The 23,182-nt window shown below is 55.6% G+C and overlaps 1 protein-coding gene across 5 annotated transcripts; it reads left to right on the top strand.

The window, feature by feature from the left end:
- The first annotated feature begins 1,675 nt into the window (after positions 1 to 1,675).
- On the top strand, positions 1,676 to 23,105 carry PLEKHM1 (pleckstrin homology and RUN domain containing M1). Of its 5 annotated transcripts, none has more exons than XM_041461954.1 (14): positions 1,676 to 1,729; positions 2,446 to 2,874; positions 3,389 to 3,545; positions 6,779 to 6,860; positions 8,318 to 8,565; positions 9,892 to 10,521; positions 11,704 to 12,037; positions 14,245 to 14,479; positions 14,933 to 15,838; positions 17,388 to 17,533; positions 17,680 to 17,873; positions 18,315 to 18,378; positions 18,800 to 18,957; positions 22,346 to 23,105. In XM_041461954.1, exons 4-14 carry the CDS (start codon positions 6,819 to 6,821, stop codon positions 22,467 to 22,469), a joined length of 3,081 nt encoding a protein of 1,026 aa, XP_041317888.1. In that variant the 5' UTR covers positions 1,676 to 1,729; positions 2,446 to 2,874; positions 3,389 to 3,545; positions 6,779 to 6,818; the 3' UTR covers positions 22,470 to 23,105. The 5 variants fall into 5 exon arrangements, with proteins under 5 accessions (XP_041317888.1, XP_041317892.1, XP_041317891.1 ...); XM_041461958.1 differs by having other exon boundaries at positions 14,248 to 14,479; XM_041461955.1 differs by having other exon boundaries at positions 1,710 to 1,806.
- The last annotated feature ends 77 nt before the right edge of the window (positions 23,106 to 23,182 follow it).

Raw genomic sequence — 23,182 nt, forward strand, 5'->3', positions numbered from 1 at the left:
GCTCTGCCACTGGTGCATGCTGAGCAGAGCATGCACCAGAGCATGCACCTGGTCCTACCTCAGCCCAGGTGTTATTTCTGCCAGCCCCAGTGGCAGTGGCAGTGCCTGGCTCCAGCACTCGCTGTAGAGTTTTCTCATTCCAAAACCTCAGCCTCAGGAAGAGGCTTTGCAGTAGCGCTTCTAAAACATCCCAAGGCCCCTGTAGCTTTCCAGGGTCAACACTTTTGTGTTCCAAATGTCTCCTGTGAGCACAAGAGCTCTGGGTGGGGGGTGGGAAGGGGAATGGCCGGTGTCCTCCTGCAGAGGCCTCGGCACTGGTGTTCCCGTGGCGCTGGCTTGGAGCTGCACAAGCAGCATTGTCCCCTCTGCACCCTTGAGGTTTTCACCTCCTCCGCCTTCCCTTGGCCCTCCCTCACTCCTGCCTGGCTCCCAGGCTGATGGTTGCATGATTATCATTCCTGATGCCCTCTACACCCTTGGGAGCTGCACTGAGTGGTGGCAGAGAGAGAGCTCTTGGTTGCCCTGGGAGCCCCTGTAACACGAGCAACATCTTCTGGGCTTCTTTGAACATCTGTGGTGGAGAGGCACAAGTACAAGGCAGAGAACGTAGAGCAGGTGAGGCCAGGTACCATGTGCTTCCCACTCTTCCTCACCTCTTCAATCCTTCCCTTGCACTGTGCTTTCCCGACTCTGTTTATTTACAGCCACTTAATTCACACCCAGTGTTTTCCCAGCCAGTTGAAGGGAGTAGGAGAATCTCTCCCTCCACATTGCAGCACCCTGCATTGCCCAGCTCAGCCTGGTTCATTTTCCTGGTTATCAAGTTCTTGGCAGACACTTTTAGTACAGGCAATGCCTGCACTTCTTCAGCTCTTGTTCTGATGCAGGAAGCACTGAGGCTTTCCTTGGATACTGCTTCTTTGGTGGCAATATCCCAGGATATTACCTTGGATCCCAGTTCTTTAGCTGTTATTTCCTTGTCATTTACTTGCTCTTATCTCCTTGGATAATACTTCCTTGGAGGCAACATTCTTGGCTTTTTCATTACTTCTGTTTTCTTGACTATTTCCATGAATTTCCTTCACGCTTATTTCCTTGCCTTTATTTCCTCAGATGCTGTTTCCTTGTTGTCATTCCAGATGGAAGAAGCCTAAGGAAATGCTGTCACCCAGAGACAAGATGCTCCTGCCTGGTCCCTGCCCAGCATCCAGCACCCCAAGCTCTTGGCCATTGCCTCCACAACCACTCTCTGCAGAGGAGGATGCTGCTGGTGGGTGCCATGCTTAGGACACCCCAAAGTCCCCTGGGGACTGGGACAGGGGGGATCCAGGAAGCCCTGGGTGTCCCAAGCAGTCACCGCAGCTCAGCCTCTGGAGCCACAGCCTTCCCAGGGCCATGACATCCTGGGGACACCCTGCACATGTGACACGGTCCAGGTGTGTCCAAATGTCTGTCCGTGTGTGTCCAGCTATGTCCATGTGTCCAGCTGTGCCCAGGTGTGTATCCAGGTGTGTACATGTGTCCAGGTGTGTGTCCAGGTGTGTCTGTGTGTCCAGCTGTGTCCAGGTGTGCTTCCAGCCGTGTCCGGGTTTCCGCGCAGGGTACGGTGCCCGCGGGGCGTGGCCTGGAGCTGTAAGTCCCGCCCCTCCGCGTGATGAATGACGTATTGATAGGGGGGGCGTGCGCGCTCCCGCCACTTCCGGGTTTCCCGGCCGGAGCCGCGGACCCGGTGAGCGGGGGGGGTCCGGGGGTACCGGGGGCGGTGGGGCCTGGCCGGAGGTGCGGGGCTGCCAAGGAGTGAGCGGGGTGAGGGCCGTGAGGTGCGGGGCTGCCAAGGGGATGAGGGCCGTGAGGTGCGGGGCTGCCAGGGGGTGCGCGGGGTGAGGGCCGTGCGCTGCGGGCGCTGGGGGTGCAGAGTGACGGGGTCTGTGGAGGGGTGCGGGGCGCTGGGCTCAGCCGCGGTGCGGGCCTCGGGCTCTGGCAGGGGGTGCAGGGCTGCAGGCGAGCGCTGCTCCCCACGGCTGCTCAGGCCCTGTTCCCTCCCCAGCCGCCCCCGCAGCCCCCTGCCCGCCCGTGCCAGGCCCCGCACGCCGGGGCCGTGCTGCCCAGCCAGCAGCCTCGGCCTCTCCTTCCTCCTCTCCGTGTCCCCCATGGGGGCACAGCGGGTCAGATGTGCCTTTCCAAGGGGCCCCACCGGGAGTTGGTGTCTGGTCCTCAATTCACCCCCACGAGGGCTGACACCCCAGATCTCTCAGCCCGTTCCTCCTACCAGCCAGAGATCCCAGCACCTGTGGGATCCTTACAGCTTTCCCTGATTTATCAGGTGTTACATTCTCAATGAATCACATTTTGTCACATCAAATGAGCAGCTGCAAACAAGGTGTGGGTAATTCTTGTGTAAAACGCAGAGATTAAAAAGCCTTTTCCTCCCTGCCTTCCTCGCAGCGATCGTCGTCCCCTGCTGAGGGACGCAAGCCACCCACCCAGCCGGATGGCACCGGGAACATCCTCGGGGAAACTCCAACGCTGGCAATCCAAAGCAACACAAAAACTGGGAATAGAAACCTGGGAACATCTTGCCTCAACACGCTGGGGCTTTCACAACCTGCTTGGCCCATGCTTGGAGGCTCCAGTGGCTGCAGTGCCGCAGAAAACCAACCCCAGCTCTCCCTGTGGCTCCAGCAAATTGTAGCCTGCTGCAGGAGCAGGCATTAGGCTGAAGGAAATTCCCAGTTTGGAGTGTTTGGGAAGCACAGTGTCACCACCCAGGCTGGGAGCTCAGTGGCTGCTCTTCCTCACCCGGCTGTTCCTGGGCCCTGCAGGGCAGAAGCTGGACGGGTACATCGGAGGTGACGCTTCTCCAGCCACCACCAGGTTTGTCAGCTGTGACAAATAGAGACGAGGGTGTGATGGTCCTGTTCCTCACTCCTTGTCTGTGTTTCTGTTGTGGGACTCACAGCCCTGCTACACCAGGCTGGGCACAGGGAAGGAGCCAAAGTCGGACGATGAGGGTCCTGCTGGGGCTCTGTCCTGTCCTAGCCCTTGCCGAGCTGTTCCCAGGGGTTTTGTCCTCCAACCAGCCAATCCCCATGCCATGCCACTGGCTTTCCTGCTCCTGGGCTGTCTCTGGGCCCAGCTTGCACTCAGCTCTGGGTGGAAAGCAGGAGCTGTGTCAGAGGAGAGGGCTGTCCCCACAGCAGCCCTTGGACCCACTGTGCCATCAGAGCCCCCATGTCCCCAGGGCAGAGGGTGACTGGCACAGCCCTCGTGCTTGGAAAATGACTGGCTCTGTGTCCAGGCCTTGAGTCACCCTCACGCTGCCGTCGTGGGCTGTTGTTTTCCATCCCAGAGCACAGGCAGTGACCTGCTGTTTATTTATAACTCGCAGAGCGTCGCTTCTTGGGAGACCAAGGAGCCAAGCTGTGGGACAGAGGCTCTGCTCTGCTGGTATGAACCTTGATTCCATCTGTTCCCAAAGAATCTGGCTGGTTTGCAGCAGTTTGGGAAATCAGCAGCTCTGCCCTGCACCGTGACTCTTCTCCTGGGTAGGTCAGACTCTGTGCCTGGGGTTGTTCCTCACCTGTTTGCCTTTCCCTTTTTCACCCAGGGAGCCCCTGGGGTGGTGACTGCTGGGAAACCTGGTGGGTTTTCTCTGCTGTAGCTGTGCTTGTCTCTGTGTTTGCACATCCATCCCTTCTCTTATCTTCCAAGATCACAAGAAACAGCTGTGGCTTTCCAGGATCTGTCTGGAAGTGCTCCAGAGCCCTCTAGGTCTTTCTAGACCCAGTGCCCTGTTCTGATTCCCCTGTGTTTCACCTAAGATTTTGCTTGGTGAAATCCTCCTCAGAGCTGCTTCCTTGCACTCGTTATTCAGGAAAATGCTGTCCCACAGAAGTGGTGCCATGTGGATTCGTGGCGCTGGAATAAACTGGTTGGACTGGTCGTGGTGGGAGTGGAGAGTCCCGTGGTGAAGGTGGTGGGTTGTCCTTAGCTCTCTCCTCCTGCAGGCCCTCGTCTCCTCCTGGGAGAGGTGATGCTGGCAGAGGAGAGTGTTCTGGGGGAATAACTCTCACTTTGTAAAACTAAGACAAGGTCTTTGTAAAACTTAGATGAAGTCTTTGAAAAACCTCTGCTGTCACCCCTTCCCTGTGACCAGCTCAGGACTCCAGGGTGGTCCTGGAGCTGGAACACCTGTGCTGCCTCCCTGGGCATAAGAAATGCCACCCTGTGCCCCTCCTCAAGTCTCCCATCCTCGGGTCTCACCCTCAGATCTCCCTCAGGTCTCTCACCCTTGAGTCTTCTTCCACACCTGGGTCTCCTCTCACCTTAGATTTCCCATCCTTGGGTCTCCCACCTTCATTGTCCCGGGGGGAATGTGGCTCTTGTCCTCAGGGTGTAGCAGGAGGTGGTGGGGAAAGGGCCAGAGGCTGCCCAGCCCTGAGGAGCTGGAGCCTCCCAGGTGGGAGGCAGAGATGGGGATGGCTCCCTGCGGTCCTTGTCAACCACTGCTGCCACGTCAGGGCCCCCTCACTTCCCCAACCCCCCAGCAGCTCCTGAGCCAGTGATTAACTTTCCTGTGCTCCCCCATTTCTGTGTTGCAACACAAGGAGAGGAAATCTTATGACAAGCCACAGCAAAACCAGTTTCATTTTCTCTGAAATCATCTGTGAACCCTGGAAACATTGGGGATCTGTCCTGGGTTTGGCCCCAAGGAGTTCTTGTCCTACTGCTCTCAGCAGGGCCAGCTGCTGTGGTGCCTGCACAGGGTGCTCTGGGTCTGGGATGTTCCAGGTCTGGTATGTCTGGATTTGGGCTGCTCCAGACTTGAGCTACTCTGGGCTTGGGCACTGCAGATTTGGGCCACTCTGGGTTTAAACTGCTCCTGATTTGGACAGTGCTGCCTTCAGGACTGGCTGTGGTCATGGAGAAACTGCTCAGCAAACCATGGTTCTGCCCAGGCCTGGCAGGAGAGGGGCAGGTTGATGCTGTCAGCTTTGCTCAGGGAAAGCTCTGGGGATTTTGTGTTGGTTTGGAAATAAAATCTGACACATCAGTGCCATTCCAAGCCTGTTGTCTGCCAGAGGCAGAGCCAACCCTGTGGCCAACAGCTGGGCTCTCTCTCTCCATTTGGATGGCAAGTGATTCCAGCTTAAGGGAACAGTTTGATAGGACAAGGTGGAATGGTTTCACACTGACCCAGGAGAGGATTAGATGGGATATTAGGAAGAAATTCTTCCCTGTGAGGATGGTCAGGCCCTGGCACAGGGTGCCCAGAGCATCTGTCACTGCCCCTGGATCCCTGGAAGTGCCCAAGGCCAGGTTGGACAGGGCTTGGAGCAGCCTGGGACAGTGGAAGGTGTCCCTGCCATGGCAGGGGTGGGACTGGATGGGCCTTAAGGTGCTTTCCAGCCCAAACCATTCTGGGATTCTATAAATAAATTCCTTCTCCAGCCTCTCATATCCTTAGGAAGCTGTGAGCAGCCCTCAGACCCCTCTTCATGCCAGGCCCTGCTGTGTCTGGTGAAGGATCCAGCTGTGTGGGTTGAGACATCCAGCTGTGTTTGCAGAGGGATCCAGCTGTGCCATGGGTGTCCTTCTGACACCATGTGTTCTGCTCGGAGGCTCCAGGCACAGCTGGGTTTCTCAGACAGCCCCAAGAGAGGAGCAGGGCAGGAAGCCAAGAGTCAGAAGTCAAAGGTCCCTTGTTGTCCCTGCAGTGGCAGGTGACCTGGCCAGGCTGCCCAGACTGTTCAGATCAGGTCTTTGCAGGGTTTTCCATATCAGGAGGACACTGTTTTTTTTCTCTGTCTCCCACCAAAGCAGCAGAGCAGCCCTGGCACCCCCCAGCATGGGGAGATGCTGAGGTTCATCTCCCTCATGGAGAACCCAAAGCCTTCCAGTATTTAGAGGGGCTTTAAAAAAACGTGGAGAGGAACTTTATATGGGCAGACAGTGACAGGACAAGGGAGAATGGGTTTGAACTAGAAATAGTGATTCAGACTGGGTATTAGCAAGAAATTCCTCCTGTGAGGCTGGTGATGCCCTGGCACAGAGTGCCTGGAGAAGCTGTGCTGCCCCTGGATTCCTGGAAGTGTCGAAGGCCAGGTTGGATGGGGCTTGGAGCAACCTAGTCTAGCAGAAGGTGTTCCTGCCCATGGCAGGGGGTGAAACTGGGTGGTCTTTAAGGTCCTTTCCAACCCAAACCATCCTGGCATTCCACGATTCTTTCCCATCTCCCCAGACAGCTCTGTCCCAGCTGGGTTTGGAGCAGCATCACTCCTCTGGCATGTGACAGAGAGCTGAACTGTTGTCACCTCTCCCCAGGCTCTCCTGGGGGGTGACACCCCTTACCCAGGCCACCTAATGCCACTCCCCCATGGATTTTGGGTGCCTTTTTCAGACTTAGGCATTCCAGGGTACACAGGGACAAGGGGAGCAGTCCCTGGCTGTGCCTGTGGCACTGCTGGCCAGACCTGCCTGGGGGCTGCCTGAGGGCCCTCACTGGGATTCATTACTCCCTCCTGGTCCCTTGGCCATGCTCTGTTTTGGCTGAAACTCTCCTGGTCCCTGGGAAGTGACCCCAGGCATTGTCCCTGAATCACAGTACCTTTCCATGTCAGTCACTCCCAGCTCAGATCCCACAGTGTCCTGGCCATGAGCACCTGCAGAATGCCTCAGGGCAGGATCCATCCCTTGTGGGTGGCACCAGGAGCCCTTTCCCTGGCAGGTGAGTGGGGTGGGACCCTGGGTGCTCAGCCATGCCCTCCCTGTCCCACAGGTGACATGTGAAGGCAGCACGGGGAGCAGCAGCAGCAGAGATGCATTCCAGCCACCCTGAGGACCCCAAGGAAGCCATCCAGGTGAGCCAGAGCCCTCAGTGCTCCCCAAACAGCTCCCAGTGCTGCTCCAGGCACTGCTGGGGACAGGTAGGACTTGTGGGTGCTGCCAGCTGGGATTAGGATGCTTTATACTGGGATTGATGGTTTGTCTGGGTTGGGGGATTTAAGGAAATAAGGGCTTAAATCACACCTTGGCCTTTGCAAGACCTTGTGTGGGGCAGGGAAGGTGCTCAGCTCTGATACCTGGATGAAGGAGTGTTGTCCCTCCCCCAGTTTGGGGTCTCTTCACCCAACTTCATCAGTCTAAACACATTCAACAAGCAAAGTCCCACATCAACAGTTAAACCCAAGTGTTTTATTCCTCCCATGGATGAACCTGTGCGTGGCTGATAAAATCAGCTGCACTCTTTATTCTTCTCAGCCCTCCGTGCTCCTTCCATGGAGACACAGACCTGGGGGGCAGCTGAAAAAGCTGGAAAACAACACCCCAAATAAGGGACACCCTCCCCTGGCTGTTGTCCCTGCACTACAGCTGCTGGGAATCTTATTTAGATGCTGAAAAAAATATCCCAGGCTGGAAATTTAATATGGGTTTGTGCAGCCAACCCAGGCTGGAATCAGAATGTGCAGAGCCCTGGTCAGGGAACATTCAGCATTTGCTGGGAATGTTGCGTGGTGCTGAAACATGGATTGTTTGTTTGGAATTTGAGGTGTTTTCCAAGTGCCTGCAGGGAAACACAAGCTTGATTTAAAATAAGATTGGTTGAGATATCCAGGCTCAGCTGCTTTAGGGAAAATCTTCTCCACTGGCATGAAATTGTTAAATTCACCAAACTTGCTGCTTTTGACTGGTGGAAGAGGAAGTGAAGCTGCTGGAAGGCAAAATTCCCACATCCCAGAACCCACTGAGTCTCTCTGAGGGCAGCAGCTGAACCCCGATGTCCTTCCCAACCCTGCTGTTTTGGGGCCCGTCCCCTGAGTGTTTACCCAGCACAGCCAGTGAGGTCGATGGCTTTGATTTCTGCTGGCGGGCCCCGTGTCACATGTCACATGCTGCTTGGGCTGACCTGCACGAGCTCAGGGGATCCATTCCCTCCTCTGAATTTCTCCTTTCTCACCCACACTTAATCCTTGTGTTTCTCCCAAGAGAGCGCCTTGAAAGAACCAATTCCTTTTTCCCCATCCTCTTAAGCCATTTCTTGTCTGCAGAGGAAGCACCACACACTCTAAAGGCAACCCCAGTTGTGAAACACCAGCTAAAATTGCATAAATTATTATTTTTATGACAAAATAAGCCAGGTGACAGGAGTGTGAGTCCCCAGCTTGACCGGTTCAGCTGCTCCAGAGAGTGAGGATGAGGCAGGAGTCGTGTGGTGCTTCACTGTGGATAAGCCTTACTGTTTTTTGAGCTCTTATACGTTAAATCCTTCCTAATAGTTTCACTTTTATAATCCAAACCTGCCCCTCCTGTCTTGCAGCTGATCAAGAAGCAGCTGGTGAATGCCATCAAGGCTCTGCAGAAGCAGTACGTGAGCTCGGACGCTGTGGTCACCAGCGATGACGGCAATGCCAACACGCTCTGCAGTGCCCTGGAAGCTGTGTTTGTGCACGGCCTGAAGGCAAAGCACATCAAGGCAGAGAGTGGGGGGAAAGGGAAGAAATCAGGGGGTCGGGGCCCCCTTCCCCAGCCGGTCTTTTGGGGCCTGCTGAAGAGCATCACGCACCGGTGAGCGGCTCTTGCTGCTGGCAGGGGTTCACGTGCTCAGGTTTATCCCTTCTTTTGGTGCTGTCAGATTCAGGGAATGAGGATGGCTCGATGGACAGATATGTCTCTCCCCATCTGTGTGCTCAGTCCCCTCAGCTGCAGGGAAGTATGCTCTCACAGGGCTTTGGGGTCCCTGCCCAGGACCCTGGGAGATGGAAGTAGCAGTGAAGCCCCTGCAGTGCCAAGAGCGGCTGAGCCCCCACATCTCTGCTCAGCGTGTGCTGGGGGTGAACTGATGTCTCTAAAAATATGAGGATTGAAACTGAAGACACACCCTTTCTTATTTATTTCTGGGTGCCAGGCTGGATTTCTGGGCCCAGTGGAACCCCAGTGACCACTCTGGTCTCCAGCAGTGGCTGCCTATGCACAACACAGGGATCTGGGCTCTCTCCTGGCCTGCATCTGCTGGGACTGGTTGGCCCTGTTTCTTCATGTCCCAGCCAGCCTTTAAGGAGGTCTCTCCTGAGTGATCACTGTTTACTGGGTTTTTCTAAGCCACTCCCTAAGTCAAGTTCACACACAGTAAATAACAGCCCACACACAAATTGTTCTGAAAGCCTCATCCAGCTCCATCACCAACTCCTGAATTATGAAAGAGTGGATGAAAATAACTCATTCACATGCTAGGGGGGATATTTTTGTGCCTTTGAAGGTTTTTTCTTCTGTCTTGAGAGACAGATTAGGAAAGAAGTCTTACAAAACCTTTGCTCTGGTTTTTGAGGTGTGTGAGTGAGCTGGGAGCAGGGAGGATCAGGGAGCGTGGTGTCGCTGTTGGATTTTAGGGAAGAATGGCTGAATTTAGGAGTTTGGGATTACTTGAGCTCAACCCCAGTCAGGTTGGTTTTTTTGGGGCTGCCACAACCCTTTTCACTGTGTTTTGACTGCTTTTAAATTTGAAGTGAGAATTTAGACATGTGGTTGTCACCAAGGAGGATCCAGCCAGCATAAACCCCACAAACAGACAAGGACAGCAGGAGTTCAGTGCAAGCGATGGGTGGGAGATGTCTCCAGTCAGAGAGGATGGTCAACCAGAGGCACTGCAGGGCTGCCTGGAGTCCTTAACAACATATTTAGTTTGGGCCATTCAGGAGCCATCTCCCTCTATAGAAAACCACACTTTCCATGAAGGAGAGAGATTTTCCACAGCTTGTTTTATCCCAGCTCCTGGACTCACTGTAGCAGAGCAGGTTGGGCAGTGCCTGATGAAGGCTCTGGCCCTCCTGTACCCCACAATGGACTAAAACAGAGCCACTCACTCCTGTTCTGTTCTTTTTCCTCTTTTCCCAGGAATATTGTCTTGGAGCTGGAACAGCTGATGTTTATCAACACAGACGTGGGGCGCTGCCGGGCCTGGCTGCGGCTGGCGCTCAACGACGGCCTCATGGAGTGTTACCTGAAGCTGCTGCTGCGGGACCGGGCCCGGCTGCACGAGTACTACCAAGCCCCAGCTGTGCTCCTGGATGCTGAGGAGTGCGAGTTTCTCCTCTGCTACTTGCAGGGTTTATCCTCCTTAACCTTCGAGCTCTCCTACAAGTCAGCAGTTCTGAACGAGTGGACTATCACCCCGCTGTCCCTGTCGGGTCTGTGTCCCGTGTCCGAGCTGCTGGAGCCCCTCACATCCTCTGAACCCCACAGGAAAGCATCGCTGGGCTCCATCTCCCAGTCCTCAGGATCAGATGAGATTGAGATCCAAGCCCCTGTCCTGCCCATCAGCAAAGCCAGCAGCAAGATCAAGCTCACGTCATCCTCGCTGAGCCTGAACACCACGAGCTCGTCGCAGCTCTCGTCCAGCCTGGGCTCCGACAGCCTCCCCCCGGCGCCGTGCGCCCGCAGCCCCGAGCGTGGCGAGGAGCCGCTGTCCTGCGACTCCGACCTGGGCACGGCCACCGCCGAGGACCTGGACAGGTCCCTGCAGGAGTGAGTCTCTCCCCACATCACCTCTCCAAAGGAATTTTTGACCCTCTCTGGGCTCTCGTTGTTTTCTCTCTCTAGGCAGGAAGTCTTTCTCCCTGTTAGCCTTTAACAAGCTCTTTTTCCCTTCTGGAAGGAGCTTTTGTTCTTTGCACGAACTGCTCAGCATGGCTTGTTAAGACCCTGCTGCCACTGCAGATGAGCTCATAGCCACTGAAGTGTATGTGTCCTCTTTACCAGGGCAGAAACGTCAGAAAAATGCTGCTCCCTAGTTTCAGGAATGTCACATCTTCCTGGTTTACACTGAGGGATGCTCCAGGGCTTTCCACAGGGTGAAAGAAATGAGTTTGGTCACAGGGAAGGGTTGTAATTTGCAGCTTCGGCAAATCATTCAGAGAGGGAGGTTGTTGGTTTGTCATCCTTGTGATTTATCCCTGCCAAGCATCCAGCACAAAGATTTCCAGGGTTATATAAGCTCTGAGTAATCTGTAAATATTTTGCCTGTCACCTTTAGAGTGTGACTCTGAGGGAGCCGAGCCTCAGGGTGATGCCTCTTCCCAGTCTTCAGGAAGAGTTGGAGCTGCAGACTGTGCTTCCCCATCTATAACAGCATCATTCTCCACTTCCAGGATTTTGCATTTTCCAATGATCCTGGAAGAGCCTGCCTTGATTGGATTAAACTCGTGATGGAGACACTCCTTTGAGTTTTAATCTTGGGCTGGTTTAATTCTGGGGCTGGCAGCGGAGTGTGACCATGGGAACAGCCAATCCTCTGGCCAGGCTCCACTGTTAATTGCTCATTAATGAAAACAGTTGGAATTTGGCATGTGGTCCAAGGCTGGATTCATGTCCAGGAGCTGTACATGGGGCTGGAGCTGTGGGAAGCACCCAGTGCTGTCCCTCAATCCACCAGATTAAACCCCATTCATAGATGTAATTGGAAAATGCTCCCTTCACAGTCAGGGTCCTGCTCCATGCCATGGGGCTGGCGCTGCTTGGTGGGGCACAAATCTCACATTTTTCTGTTGGCATCACTGGGATTCTCCAGCCACACTGTGCTGCCATCCCACAGAGGCCAGCAGTGACACCAAGCCCTTTTTATGTGGTTAGGAGTTGCAGAAACAGGTTGGGGGTTTATAGGTTTTGGTTATTGAGCTGCCTTCAAACCGATCACTTTTCCATTTCAAGGGTGTTGTCCGAGTTCAGCAAGGCCAGGCCCAGCCCCGAGGCCCCGGAGGGCCCCGGCTGCTCCCCCCGGCCACCCCCGGGCCCCCCGGCATCGCCCGCCCGCCCAGCACCGTCCCACGGAGTGCAGCAGGAGCCTCCCCCCAGCAGGGACATCTCTGCTGGGACAGCAGCCCCCGCGCCCCCCAGCCACGGGGACGGAGATGCCGGCAGCACCTCCGGAGCTCCGGCCCCTCGGGAGGGTCCGGGCAGAGCCAACAGCAGCGGCAGCGAGGGGAGCCAGGCTGTGCGCAGCCCCACGGCCCAGCACCTGCTCTCTCCCCTGCTGGGCTGTCCGGTACGTGCTGCAGCTCCCTCCCTTCCCATCTCCTTGGGTTCCTATCCTGTGGGAAAGGGAAATAAGACTGGGGACAGCTCCAAAGGAGCTCTAGGATCAGGGAATCCCAGAGTGGTTTGAGTTGGAAGGAACTTAAAGTTCATCCAGTTCCACCCCCTGCCATGGGCAGGGACACATTCTGCTAGACCAGGTTGCTCCAAGCCCCATCCAACCTGGCCTTGGGCACTTCCATGGATAGATTTCTCCAAATTCCCATCTTCCATGATGCTCCCACTTGGTTATCAGTGATGATTCCCACCCTATGGAGCTCTGGCCATGCAGCTGCCTCAGGAGAAACTGGATCAAAGTCTGTGTTCCCTGGTGAAAGAGGCAGCAAAGCTTTTGAAGCCCTGCCTGGCCTGTCAGTCATCCCTCTACAAGAGCAGCTGCTGCAGGAAGTTTTGAGTTTGTTAGGGATATCTGGAGAGGGGTGAGCTCTTGCACAAATCTGGCTGTGGGCTGTGTGCAAGCGATAAAACAGCCCCACAGTCAAGGTTCTCATGGGGGCTTTTCTTCATTTATGGTCCACGTAAGAGGAGGGAAAAGGGTTGACTGGACAGGAAACAAACTGGTTTCCCAGTGGGAAAATCCTCCTGCAGCACATCTGTTCCCAGAGTGGGATGGCATTCCCGGGTGTTGGTCTCGTTCAGGGCGGATTTCCCCTGCTGCCACCGGGAGCTGATCTACATCCACTGGCCTCTGCTTGTAGGAAACTCTTTGAACAGCCCTGTCCTCTGTCTCATTCCTTACTGACTGTTCTGTCCCGGTTCCCATTGTTTCCATGCTGGTTCCCATCCTTTCCATGCTGGTGAGGGTAGGATGTACCTCACACCCCCCAGACCATTTCTCCTTTTGCTCTCTGCTCCTCTCAGTTCCCTCCCGCTTATCCCGTTTCCGCTGCTTCCTCATGGCCCAGAGCCAGTTTGACCTAATCTATGTATAACATACTGTGTCAACAGGAAATTCCCCCTGCTCTCCATGACTCATGGAGCAACCTGCATTCCTGCCCCAGGAGTAATCCAGGAGCTGCCACCCATGATCCTCCCCTGATCCTCCCCGCAGGGTGGTGACAGCTCTTCTGCTGTCACTTCGGTTGTTATTCAAAATAAAAGGCTCTTGGGAGACTGCAAAGGGGAGTTAAAAGGATATTCCTGCTGGGATGCAGCCCAGGAAGGGTCTAGGAATGTTGCTCCCTTGTGCCAAGGCACTGAGCTGCATTGTTTTTTCCTCTTGGTGTTTGCTCAGGGACCTTGTCCCAGAGCCTTGCTCCTTTCAGGAGGAGTTTCTTCACTGAAAGGGTGGTCAGGCTTTGGAAGGGGCTGCCCAGGGAAGTGGTGGAGTCCCCATCCCTGGAGGTGTCCTAGGAGTGCCTGGACATGGCACCCAGTACCTTGGTCTGGCTGCCATGGTGGTGATTGGGCACAGGTGGGACTCAAAGGGCTTTTCTCCCTTCATGATTCTGGGATTCTTGTAGCCAGAAAAGCTCCTGGAGAAGCTACAGCCTCATTTTTTTCAGCTCATGGATCTCATCCCCTCCTGGCACATGCAGACAGGGGCTTCTTCTGCTTTCCCTGCCTTATTTTTCCCCTGCACAGCCCAGGCCCCTGTAGCATCCTCTTGTGAGCAATAGGTCTCTGTTTCACTCTGGATATCTCTGTGCCTCTCCCCATCTCTGTTCTTCCTGGTGCTGCTGCTCCAGCTCATGCACTTCCATGGCAGGGCTGGAATTTCACCCCCATCAGTAAAACCCCATGGACCTGTGGTCACTCCAGGGAATGTGCTCTTCTTCCACAGTGATTTTAGGTGGAGAGAACAGATGGATTTTAGACTTCATTATCCCACCAGAATACAATTCCAGTATTTTCCACCTGTTGACACAGTTCCATGGATCATTCTCTGACCGGAGGGAGCAGGGGAGCCATGCACCTGGGAATGTCCAGCAGAAAAGCAGACAGTCATGGAATGGTTTGGGGAGGAAGGGACCTTAAAACTCATCTCATTCCCAACCTCCTGCCATGAGCAGGGACACCTTTCATTAAATCCACAGATCAATGCCTGGGATTTGGGCTGTGCAGGAGCAGCCCCTGAGGAGGGGTTGCTGTTGGATGTGTGTTTGGGGGGCAAAGGGTGTTTGATGAACTTAATAATTAAATTTCCTTTTTTAACAGAAGAGCTGGATCTCAGAAGATGATTTCTACAGACCTTCCCCGGGAGAGAGCAGCAGGAGCACAGCTGACACCAACGGCTTCGGGCCAGAGGGGGACAGTGAGGGGCCAGCCCCGGGGCTCATCAGTGCTCTGGACTTGGAGAGGCTCTCAGTGCCATCCTCAGACACTGGGAAGCCCAAAATGTCCCCAGAGCGGGAGCAGAAGGGCTTCAGCGTGGTGCACCGCAGGCAGATGGGTACGTGCCACCTCCTGCTGCCCTCGTGCTCAGCGGCTTCTCCAGGAGGGAATGGGATGGGCTGGCTGGGGAGAGCTGTTGGCTGGTGGGAGCTGATGGCAGCACTGGGAGCTACTGAAGGCAGTGGAGCAGCTTCCCAAGGCATTGCTGAGCCCAGGGAAGCTCTGATGGGGAAGCATTTTAGTGGGAGAGAGTCTGTCCACCCTGTGGGACACCTTTGCTTTATCCCACTTGTTCCCAGCCTCAAAACCCAAATGCAGGGGACAGAAACCCAAATGCAGGTGGACAGTGATGGAGACCAAGGTCCCGTCAGCTCCTGCCCCAGCCCACCATGTACCAGCACTGGCTCTCACCCCTGCCACACCTCTGGGTGCTTGCTTTGAGCCCCTCTTGGCTTTTCTCTCCCCACTAGCTTCCCCTCTCTCACTCAAACTGAGCCATCTCTTGCCCCAGGTCTTTCCAACCCTTTCCGCGGGCTGCTGAAGCTGGGCAGCCTGGAACGGCGAGGAGCCATGGGGATTTGGAAGGAGTTTTCCTGCGAGCTGTCCCCGCTGGAGCTGCGGCTCTTCCTGGACCACGAGGAGCGGATCTGCGTGGAGACCTTCTCCCTGCTGCGCTGCGAGTCCCTGGCGCTGACCCACTCGGACGGCCGCTTCGAGCTGGTTTTCCTGGGCAAAAAGCTCTTCCTCCGAGCCCCTTCCCAGGACGAGGCCGAGGACTGGCTGGACAGGATCCGCGAGGCACTGCGCAAGTGCCGGCCGCAGCTGGAGGAGGAGGACTGGGAGACTCTGGAGTGTTCTGAGGATGGAGGCGAAGCCCAGCCCGTCCAGGGTGATTCCAGTGCTCTCCAGTACAGTGATGTGCCTGGGAACAGCTTGGACTGGAGTCCAGCTCCAGAAGCAGAGCTGGATGCAATCAAAGAGGCTGTTCTCTACATGGACGTGGACAAAACCTGGGTCCCGTTTATTTTTTCCCTGTCTCTAGAAACTCTGAAGTGCTTTAAGATCAGAAACAATGACAAAATTTTAAGCAACAGTTATGGCATAGAGACCATCCAGGACATCCTTCCAGACACCAGCCTGGGGGGACCCGCCTTCTTCAAGGTGATCACCTCCAAGGCTGTGCTGAAGCTGCAGGCTGAGAACGCGGAGGAGGCGGCCTCGTGGCGGGAGCTGGTCCGAGAGGTGCTCATGTCCTACCTGGAGGGTGCTGAGGAGGCACTGACCCTGGGGGGCAGCTTGGATGGGCACTCCCAGGTGGTCCTGAAGAACATCGTGAAGGAAAATGGCTTCTTGTTGCAGTACCTGGTGGCCATCCCCATGGAGAAGGGCCTGGACTCACAGAGCTTCATCTGTGCAGGTACAAACCATGGAATGGTTTGGGTTGGAAGGACCCTAAAGCCCACCCAGTGCCACCCCCTGCCATGGGCAGGGACATCTTTCACTGTTGCAGGGTGCTCCAAGCTCTGTCCAAGCTGGTCTTGGGCACCCGCAGGGATCCAGGGGCAGCTGCAGGTTCTCTGTCTTCCCAGGAACCCAGCAGCACAAGATCTCCTTGGTGGGGCTTCATATCCCAGACAGCGGCACCTTTGGTGTCCTGTGGGCACAGGGTGAGCCCCCCATGCTGAGCCCTCAGCCCAGTCCAACTGGGATGTTACTAGGCTCCCATTTGAGATGCTTTTGGTACAAACAGTGGGAAACTGGGGTTAGAGCAACCTTAGGTAGATCAGGAAGCTCAGGACTCTCTTCCTGGGCATTTTGAGGCCCCAGCCTTTGGGGAAAGTGCAATCTGGAGCAGTTTTTCCAGTAAGGCAGCACGGGAGCGGGGATTGCCATGGGTGTGACGGGCTGATTTTGCAAAACAATCATTTACCCTTCCCCTGACGCCTCTTGGCACACAGGATGATTCTGGTGGCACCTTCACTGACCTCCACAGGAGCTGTAATTTGCTCTTCACCTTGCTAAGTTAATTAAATTTCAGATTTCTCTCCTGCTTCAATTATATTTCTTGTACCCTCCAGCAGGTTGAGTTTTTCTTTTCTCTCTCTTTTTTTAATATATACTTCTTTTTCTGGTCTGTTTGGTCTCTGCCTTCCCTTCCAGGCTCTGTCCTGCATCTTTCACCTCCCCACAGCTGGAAGCCAAAAAGACAGATTCCCAGTTTTTCTATGTAGGTTTTCTTTAGGGATCTGTCTGCCCTGCTTTCACCCTCTCCCAGCCTGACACCCAATGTGTTCCCTTCCACCTCAGAGTAATCAGCAATGAAAGCTGTTTTTTCTTATTAATTCAGAAAGCAACACGTGATCTCCATGAATATTTTGGAGAGATGAGCTCCAGCTATTCCAGAGTGCAATGGATGGGGGTAGGGAAGCCAAGATGGATTCCCTGCTGCTGTAGTAAAGGTGGTTTTGGGTTGATCCATCTTGATCTCATCCTTTGCAGATGAGGTTTTGGTACCCTGTGACATCAGCAGAAAAAAAAAGGGCTGAGTGAAGGCAAAATAGTGCAAAGCTACTGGTGGAGGTGATGACAGCAAGTGGAATTTAGGTTCTTCCCTAAACCACTGGGATGTTGCTAGAATTCACTTTTCCTAAAAAAAAAAAAAAAAAAAAAACACAACAACAAAAACCCAAACAATTGAACCACTTGATGGATAAAAGTGAGTTCACAGATAGTTCAGCCTCCTTTTCATGGAGAAAATGTGAAGCAGCAACTGTTGAACCATCATAGGCTTAGATCCATGACAGGGGGGCTGGAGGCCTCGCACTGAATATCCTGCAGGTGCTTTAGATGATCTCTACCCTTTCCCAAGACTTCATTGCTCAATTCCATGCTGCCAGAAGCTCCCATCTGGCAGTGGTGGGCAGGGCCTGTGGGCAGCAGTCCCCTCTCACCCCCTGCTCCCGCAGGCTGCTCCCGGCAGATCGGCTTCTCCTTCGCCAGGCCCAAGCTCTGCTCCTTCTCGGGGCTCTACTACTGCGACAGCTGCCACCAGGACGAGGAGAGCGTGATCCCCTCCCGCCTCATCCACAACTGGGATCTGGCCAAACGGGGGGTGAGTTCCGTGCTGCCTCCAGCATCTGCTTCCTGCAGGTCCATCTGGGCATTCCCTGCGCTGGGAGTGCCCAACCCAAACCTCCCTCCAAGCCCTGGGGCTGCTCCATGGTCTGTGTCCACCTGTGCCCTCTCTCTGTGCCCTAGGTGTGCAAGCAGGCCCTGAAGTTCCTCACGCAGATCCGAAACCAGCCGCTGATCGACCTGAGGCTGGTCAACGAGAGCCTCTACGAGCACGTGGAGAGGATGGGGCGGATCCTGCGCAGCCGGGAGCAGCTGAAGCTCCTGGGGGATTATCTCATCATGTGCCGCAGCGGCGCCCTGAAGGAGCTCAGCAAGCGGTGAGGTCCCTCCCGGGGTGACATTCCCCTCTCTTGGCACCCCGGTGGTCTCCTGGTCCCCCTCCTCATTCACCATGGGAGCAGGGAGCAGTGCTGCCAAGGCTCAGGCTAGTTTTTCCCTCCATATCATCTGCTCTGAGGAGTTATCCATCTGTTGGCTGGGTCAGCACAATGAGCTGTGACTCAGGAAATACCTTCCTGGTTGAGGAGCTTCTGGCTGGACAGGAAACACCTGGCAAAATAGATGAGATATTTATTTTCTTTTTTCCCCCCCTTTGAAATGCTCTCACATGATTTCCAGTGGCAGGGTTTGGGATGTGAAAATGGGCTCTGCAGTGATTCACTTTAAAAGGCTCCTTCATCCAGGTTGCTCCTTGCTCCAAAGCTCTTGGAGGTGTGGTGGAGACCATCTACCCCCTTCCTCTCTGTGCTTCTTTGCAGGCTTGATCACAGGCATTACCTCCTGGAGTGTCCCCACAAATACAGCGTGGCTGATCTGAGGCAGGTGAGAGCTGTGTATGGTCATAGAATCACAGAATGGTTTGGGTTGGAAGGGACCTTAAAGACCACCCAGACCCACCCCCTCCCATGCAGTTCCACCTCCCACTAGACCAGACTGCTCCTAGCCCCCTGGCCCAGTTGTTGGGGTTTTCCAGATGAAAACACCTTGGTGTGTTGGGGATGCCACGTTCAGCAGGAGGTTCCCAGCAGCTGGGTTTTTCAGTGATTCCCAAGCCGGGAGCCCCATCCTGGCAGGTTGTGGATGCTGCTCTCAGCAGTCCAGGGTCCCAGTGCACCCCAGGCTTGTGGGCTGGGGGTTGTTTTGGAGGACAGCCCTGCCTTCAGGTGGAGCCCAAAGGATGGGTGTGACACAGCCAACCCCACCGGGGCTGGGCTCCAGGCGCGCTGACCCCTGTGTCCCCCAGATCGCCGAGGGCACCTTCGAGACCTTCCTGCAGTCGCTGCTGCAGTTCGCATCGCAGCACGTGTACAGCTGCGACCTGTGCACCCAGCGCGGCTTCATCTGCCAGATCTGCAACAGCAGCGACATCATCTTCCCCTTCGAGTTCGACACTACCACCAGGTGAGCGAGCCACCTCTGCCCGTCCCACTGCAGCCAGGGCACCCGGGGGCACAGCCTGCCTTACGCCAGGAGCCCCAGCCAGCCCCTGAGTTCTGGTCACAGACCCCGCTTGCAAGGCACGTGGGGAACTGGACATGGCTCTGAGGTGGTTGTGCATCCTCATCCTGCAACCTTGTGGTTCACATGTGCTCGACCATGGGAACCATATTGTGGTGCTCATGTCCTCATGGCAGCCACATGTGCCCATGTCCTTGTGGGAGTTGCATCCTCATGGTGCCCATGTCCTCATGGAAGCCTGGTCTTCATGTCCCACATTCTTGTGGGATTTGCATTCTCGTGGTGTCCATGTCCTCATGGAAGCCCAGTCTTCGTGTCCCACATTCTTGTGGGAGCCACATCCTCGTGGTGCCCATGTCCTCATGGTGCCCATGTCCTTGTGGTTCCCCATCCTTGTGGGACTCATCCTCACATGCCCACATCTTCATGCCCTTGTCCTCATGGAACCCATCAGCTCCAGGATGCTCCAAACCAAATCCAGGCTGTTTGGGACAAGAGCAGACCGTCCTCACAGAGCCAAGATGTCACCAAGAGAGGTGGCTTTGCAGACTGAAGATGCAAAGCCACCAGCACCTTACTGTCAGCCTGCAAAGGCCGTGCTGGGTGCCAGGGCAGCCAAGGGGCTAGAGGGAGGAGGAGGAGTAAGGTTCTGCATGTCCCTGTCTTGCTCACCTGGCCAGTGCCTCTCACACTCAGGGTCAGTCTGACCCCTTGCAAGGGCTGCAGGAGGGAAGGGGAAGCAGCAGTGGGACTGTCCTACAATCCCTCCACAGCCATGGAAGGAAGGACAGACACATGGACGCAGATTTCATAGAATGCCAAAATGGTTTGGGTTGGAGGGACCTTAAAGCCCATCCAGTGCCACCCCCTGCCATGGGCAGAGACACCTTCCAAGTCCTGTCCAAGGCCTTGGACGCTTCCAGGGGTGGGGCAGCCACAGCTGCTGTGGGAGCAGAGGTGGAAGGGGGGCAGCACTGTGGGATGTGCTGGGAGAGGCTGAGGGTGTTCCCAGCAGGAGAGGGGTTATACTGGCTCTCACTGGGGTTTTCCCCTGCCCACAGAGCTTCCATTCCTCACAGGCAGAGGGACCTGTCCTGCAGTGGGGTCAGCTGTGGGTCAGGTTGCAGCAGCTGGACAGAAGTTGGAATCAGGATGGGGATGGTGCTAGAGGGGAGCTCTCATTCCTACCACCATCAGGGTTTGCTGAAGTCAAACCCTTACAGCCCAGGAGCCTGCTCCCCTGCAGCTGGAGAGATCCACATCTCCATGGTTATGCCATAGAATTGTGGAATCATTCTGGTTGGAAAAGCTCTGTAAGATCATTGAGTCCAGTTCCCCCAGCACCGCCAAGGCCACCATTGACCCATGTCCTTAAGTGCCACATCCACAGGGCTTTTAAATCCCTGCAGGGATGGTGACTCCACCACTTGCCTGGGCAGCTTCTGCCAGAGTTGGACAACTGTTTCAATTAAGAAATTTTCCATAATATCCAACCTAAACCTCCCCTGAGGCAACTTGAAGCTATTTCCTCTTGTGCTGTCTTAGCCTATTTGGCGTTGAGCACAATCCTGGCAGAGAGATTTCTCAAGTTCATGGGCTGCGTGGTCTCACTTTGCCTGGCAGTCCCTAAAAGTGAGCAGCAACACCCAGAACCTGCAGAAAACACCACGGATACCGGGATCCGTGGGAGCTCCATGTGTTCCAGGGCTGCGAGTATTTCCGTGGAGGAGGAGCAGCGCTGCTCGCTCCCCTCCCTGCCACAGGGACAGCACGGAGCTCATTATCGAGGACAACAACATCCCCGGGGGACCGATTTTCCCTGGAAAAAGAGCAGCCGGGCTCTGGAAAGTGCTGGCACGCAGGGCTGAGCTGGCTGGCGGCCGGCCGGAGGTCTCGTGTCCCGTGGAGCCGAGCTCTGAAGTTTGTTGACGTCTTTCTTTCTCACCCTGACGGAGGAGGTTGTGCAGCAGGAAAGCAGCTCAGCCGACATCCTCGCGGAGCTAAACGCGGCTTCCTGCCCCTCTGCCCGCCCCGGGCCGCCGGGTCACACCGGCACTCGCTGCAGGATGTGTCTGCAACGCCTTAAACAATGACCCCGCCAGCGCAGGACCCTCTGCTGCTCCGGCAGCTCGGGGGGAGCCAGAGGCAGGAGATGCCGCTTTGCGCTCGTAACCACTCCGGGTAAAACCCGGCTTCCCAAATCCTCCCACGCCTGGGGAGCAGCCGTCACCGCTGCTGATCCGGAGAGGCCGCATGGAAGTGTGTTCCATCGGGGAAATGGTTTTTTTCCACCCAAATCCTGCCTGTTCATGCACGAGTCTTTCCCTGTCCCGAGTCCCTCAGGGTTTGCAGCTCCTCTCCAGAGCAGGATTTCAACCCAGCTGAGATGCTGTGGTTCCTTTCCTGGCACTGCTGGGTGTTCCTCTGCCTCTGTCCCACGCATCTTTTGGTGAATTAAGGTGTTTCGTGCTGTTCACACATGGATTGTACACCAGGTATTTGCACAGTGAAGGTAAATCTGGCTGCCCCGCTGGCATGTGGCTGAGCCACATTTTACTGCCACTGAGGAGCTGGGGATCACAACCCAAAAATTGACCTCAGCCCTTGTAACAGGGATGTTTCTGTTGGTGACTGAGCAGTGAAACCCCTGCCTGAGCTGGGGTCCTTCACAGGGTGTCAAATTCCTGCTGCTGCTGAGCCAGATCAGGGAGCTCTGGCACCTCCACAGAGCCACCTGTTCAAGGGCAGCTCCCTCCTGGCTGCCTGTCCCTTCCCTGCAGCTCTGCTGTCCCCACAGTCTCCCTGTCACATGCGGCTCCTGTTGTCAGGGTGGGCTCTCCCACCCCAGCCGTGGCAAGCAGTGCTGTCACAGGGGTTGGTGATGAGGGATCAGTGTCAGGGGTTGGTGTCATGAGATTGGTGTCAGGAGATCAGTGAAACAAGGGTGGGTGTCTGGGGTTTGGTGTCACAGGGTTCGTTGTGCAGGGTGTGTTGTCACACCCTTGAACTGCGCTCAGTGCTGGGAGAGCAGGGCACAAACCTCTGCTCAAACCTCACTCCTGTCTCTCTCACACATTGGCAGCACCCACCACGCTCCTTCCGGCCTGGCTCGGAGCTGCTGGGGTGGATGAGGAGCTGCTGGGGTGGATGTTCCACTCAAGCAGCTGCTGCTCCTGCACTCAAGGCTCGCCCTGAGCCGAGGGGGGCTCTGCTCTGTGAGTGCTCAAAATGCACCAGGACAGGGAAGTGTCCCCTGGTTCAGTGGGGGAAGTTTGGTCTTTGTTCTGGCAAGTCCAACACAGTGGGTTTCGTTTTTTCCTTCATTTCCCAGGTGCAGTGAATGCAAAACCGTCTTCCACTGGGACTGCCACGCCCGGGCCCCGGCGTGCCCGCGCTGCGAGCGGCGGCAGCGGTACCAGCGGCAGCTGGAGGCCAGCACGGAGCCCAGCCTGTAGCCTGGCACTTACCTCGACACTGCCCTGGGAACGGGGATGGTGGGAGGGACAGAGCAGAGCCCCCCTGCCTGAAAGCCTGTCCTGCACCTGGCCCTGCCCCAGGGACAGGGACAATGTGGGGTGGGTGCTCCTGCCCTGCGGAGGGACCCTCTGCCCACACAGGGCTAAAGAAAGGGGCTGGACAAATCCATCCCCCTTCACACCCACCGGGTGCTGTTCCCTGTCACCCTCCTGGTGCCAATGTCCCCTTCCAGTGGAACCCAGCGGCTCTTCAGGGTGTCATCCCAGAATTCCAGTCAAGGGTGTGGAGAACTGACATTGATCAAAGCTCTAGTTTTTTAGGATACTGAAAACTGGTATTTTTTTACATGGGGGTTTTGCACAACTGGGCTGCTCTGGGTGGTGGACCCACGCAGGGAGGGGACAAAGTGACACTTGTGCCTTTAGGGACCTGCATGCCCCAGGGGGACCGTGGGTGCCCCAAACATCTCCTGCTCAGACAGCCCAGCCAGGGCCATGGCCTCCGGGGAGAGCCAGGCAACTCCTCCCGGCCTGCTGCTGCTCATCCTCGGGAGAAATTTTATTTTCCTTTAACCCCTCCCCACGCAAAGAGAATTAAAGTCTATTTAACAACAAGTGGAGTGATTTCTGAGTTTGCAGTGGGACCTCATCACAATTTGAACCTGACACAGTGTCTGTGGGAAGAGGATTGG

Source organism: Pyrgilauda ruficollis, unplaced genomic scaffold (genome assembly GCF_017590135.1).
Source record: "Pyrgilauda ruficollis isolate IOZ18807 unplaced genomic scaffold, ASM1759013v1 scaffold159, whole genome shotgun sequence".
Classification (NCBI taxonomy): domain Eukaryota; kingdom Metazoa; phylum Chordata; class Aves; order Passeriformes; family Passeridae; genus Pyrgilauda; species Pyrgilauda ruficollis.

Excerpts from the sequence above, each read along its gene's own strand:
- PLEKHM1 (XM_041461954.1), top strand. The coding sequence starts at position 6,819 with ATGCATTCCAGCCACCCTGAGGACCCCAAGGAAGCCATCCAG. Across the intron at positions 10,522-11,703 it reads CTGGACAGGTCCCTGCAGGA|GGTGTTGTCCGAGTTCAGCA; the intron begins GTGAGTCTCTCC and ends TTCCATTTCAAG. Across the intron at positions 18,958-22,345 it reads GAGTTCGACACTACCACCAG|GTGCAGTGAATGCAAAACCG; the intron begins GTGAGCGAGCCA and ends TTCATTTCCCAG.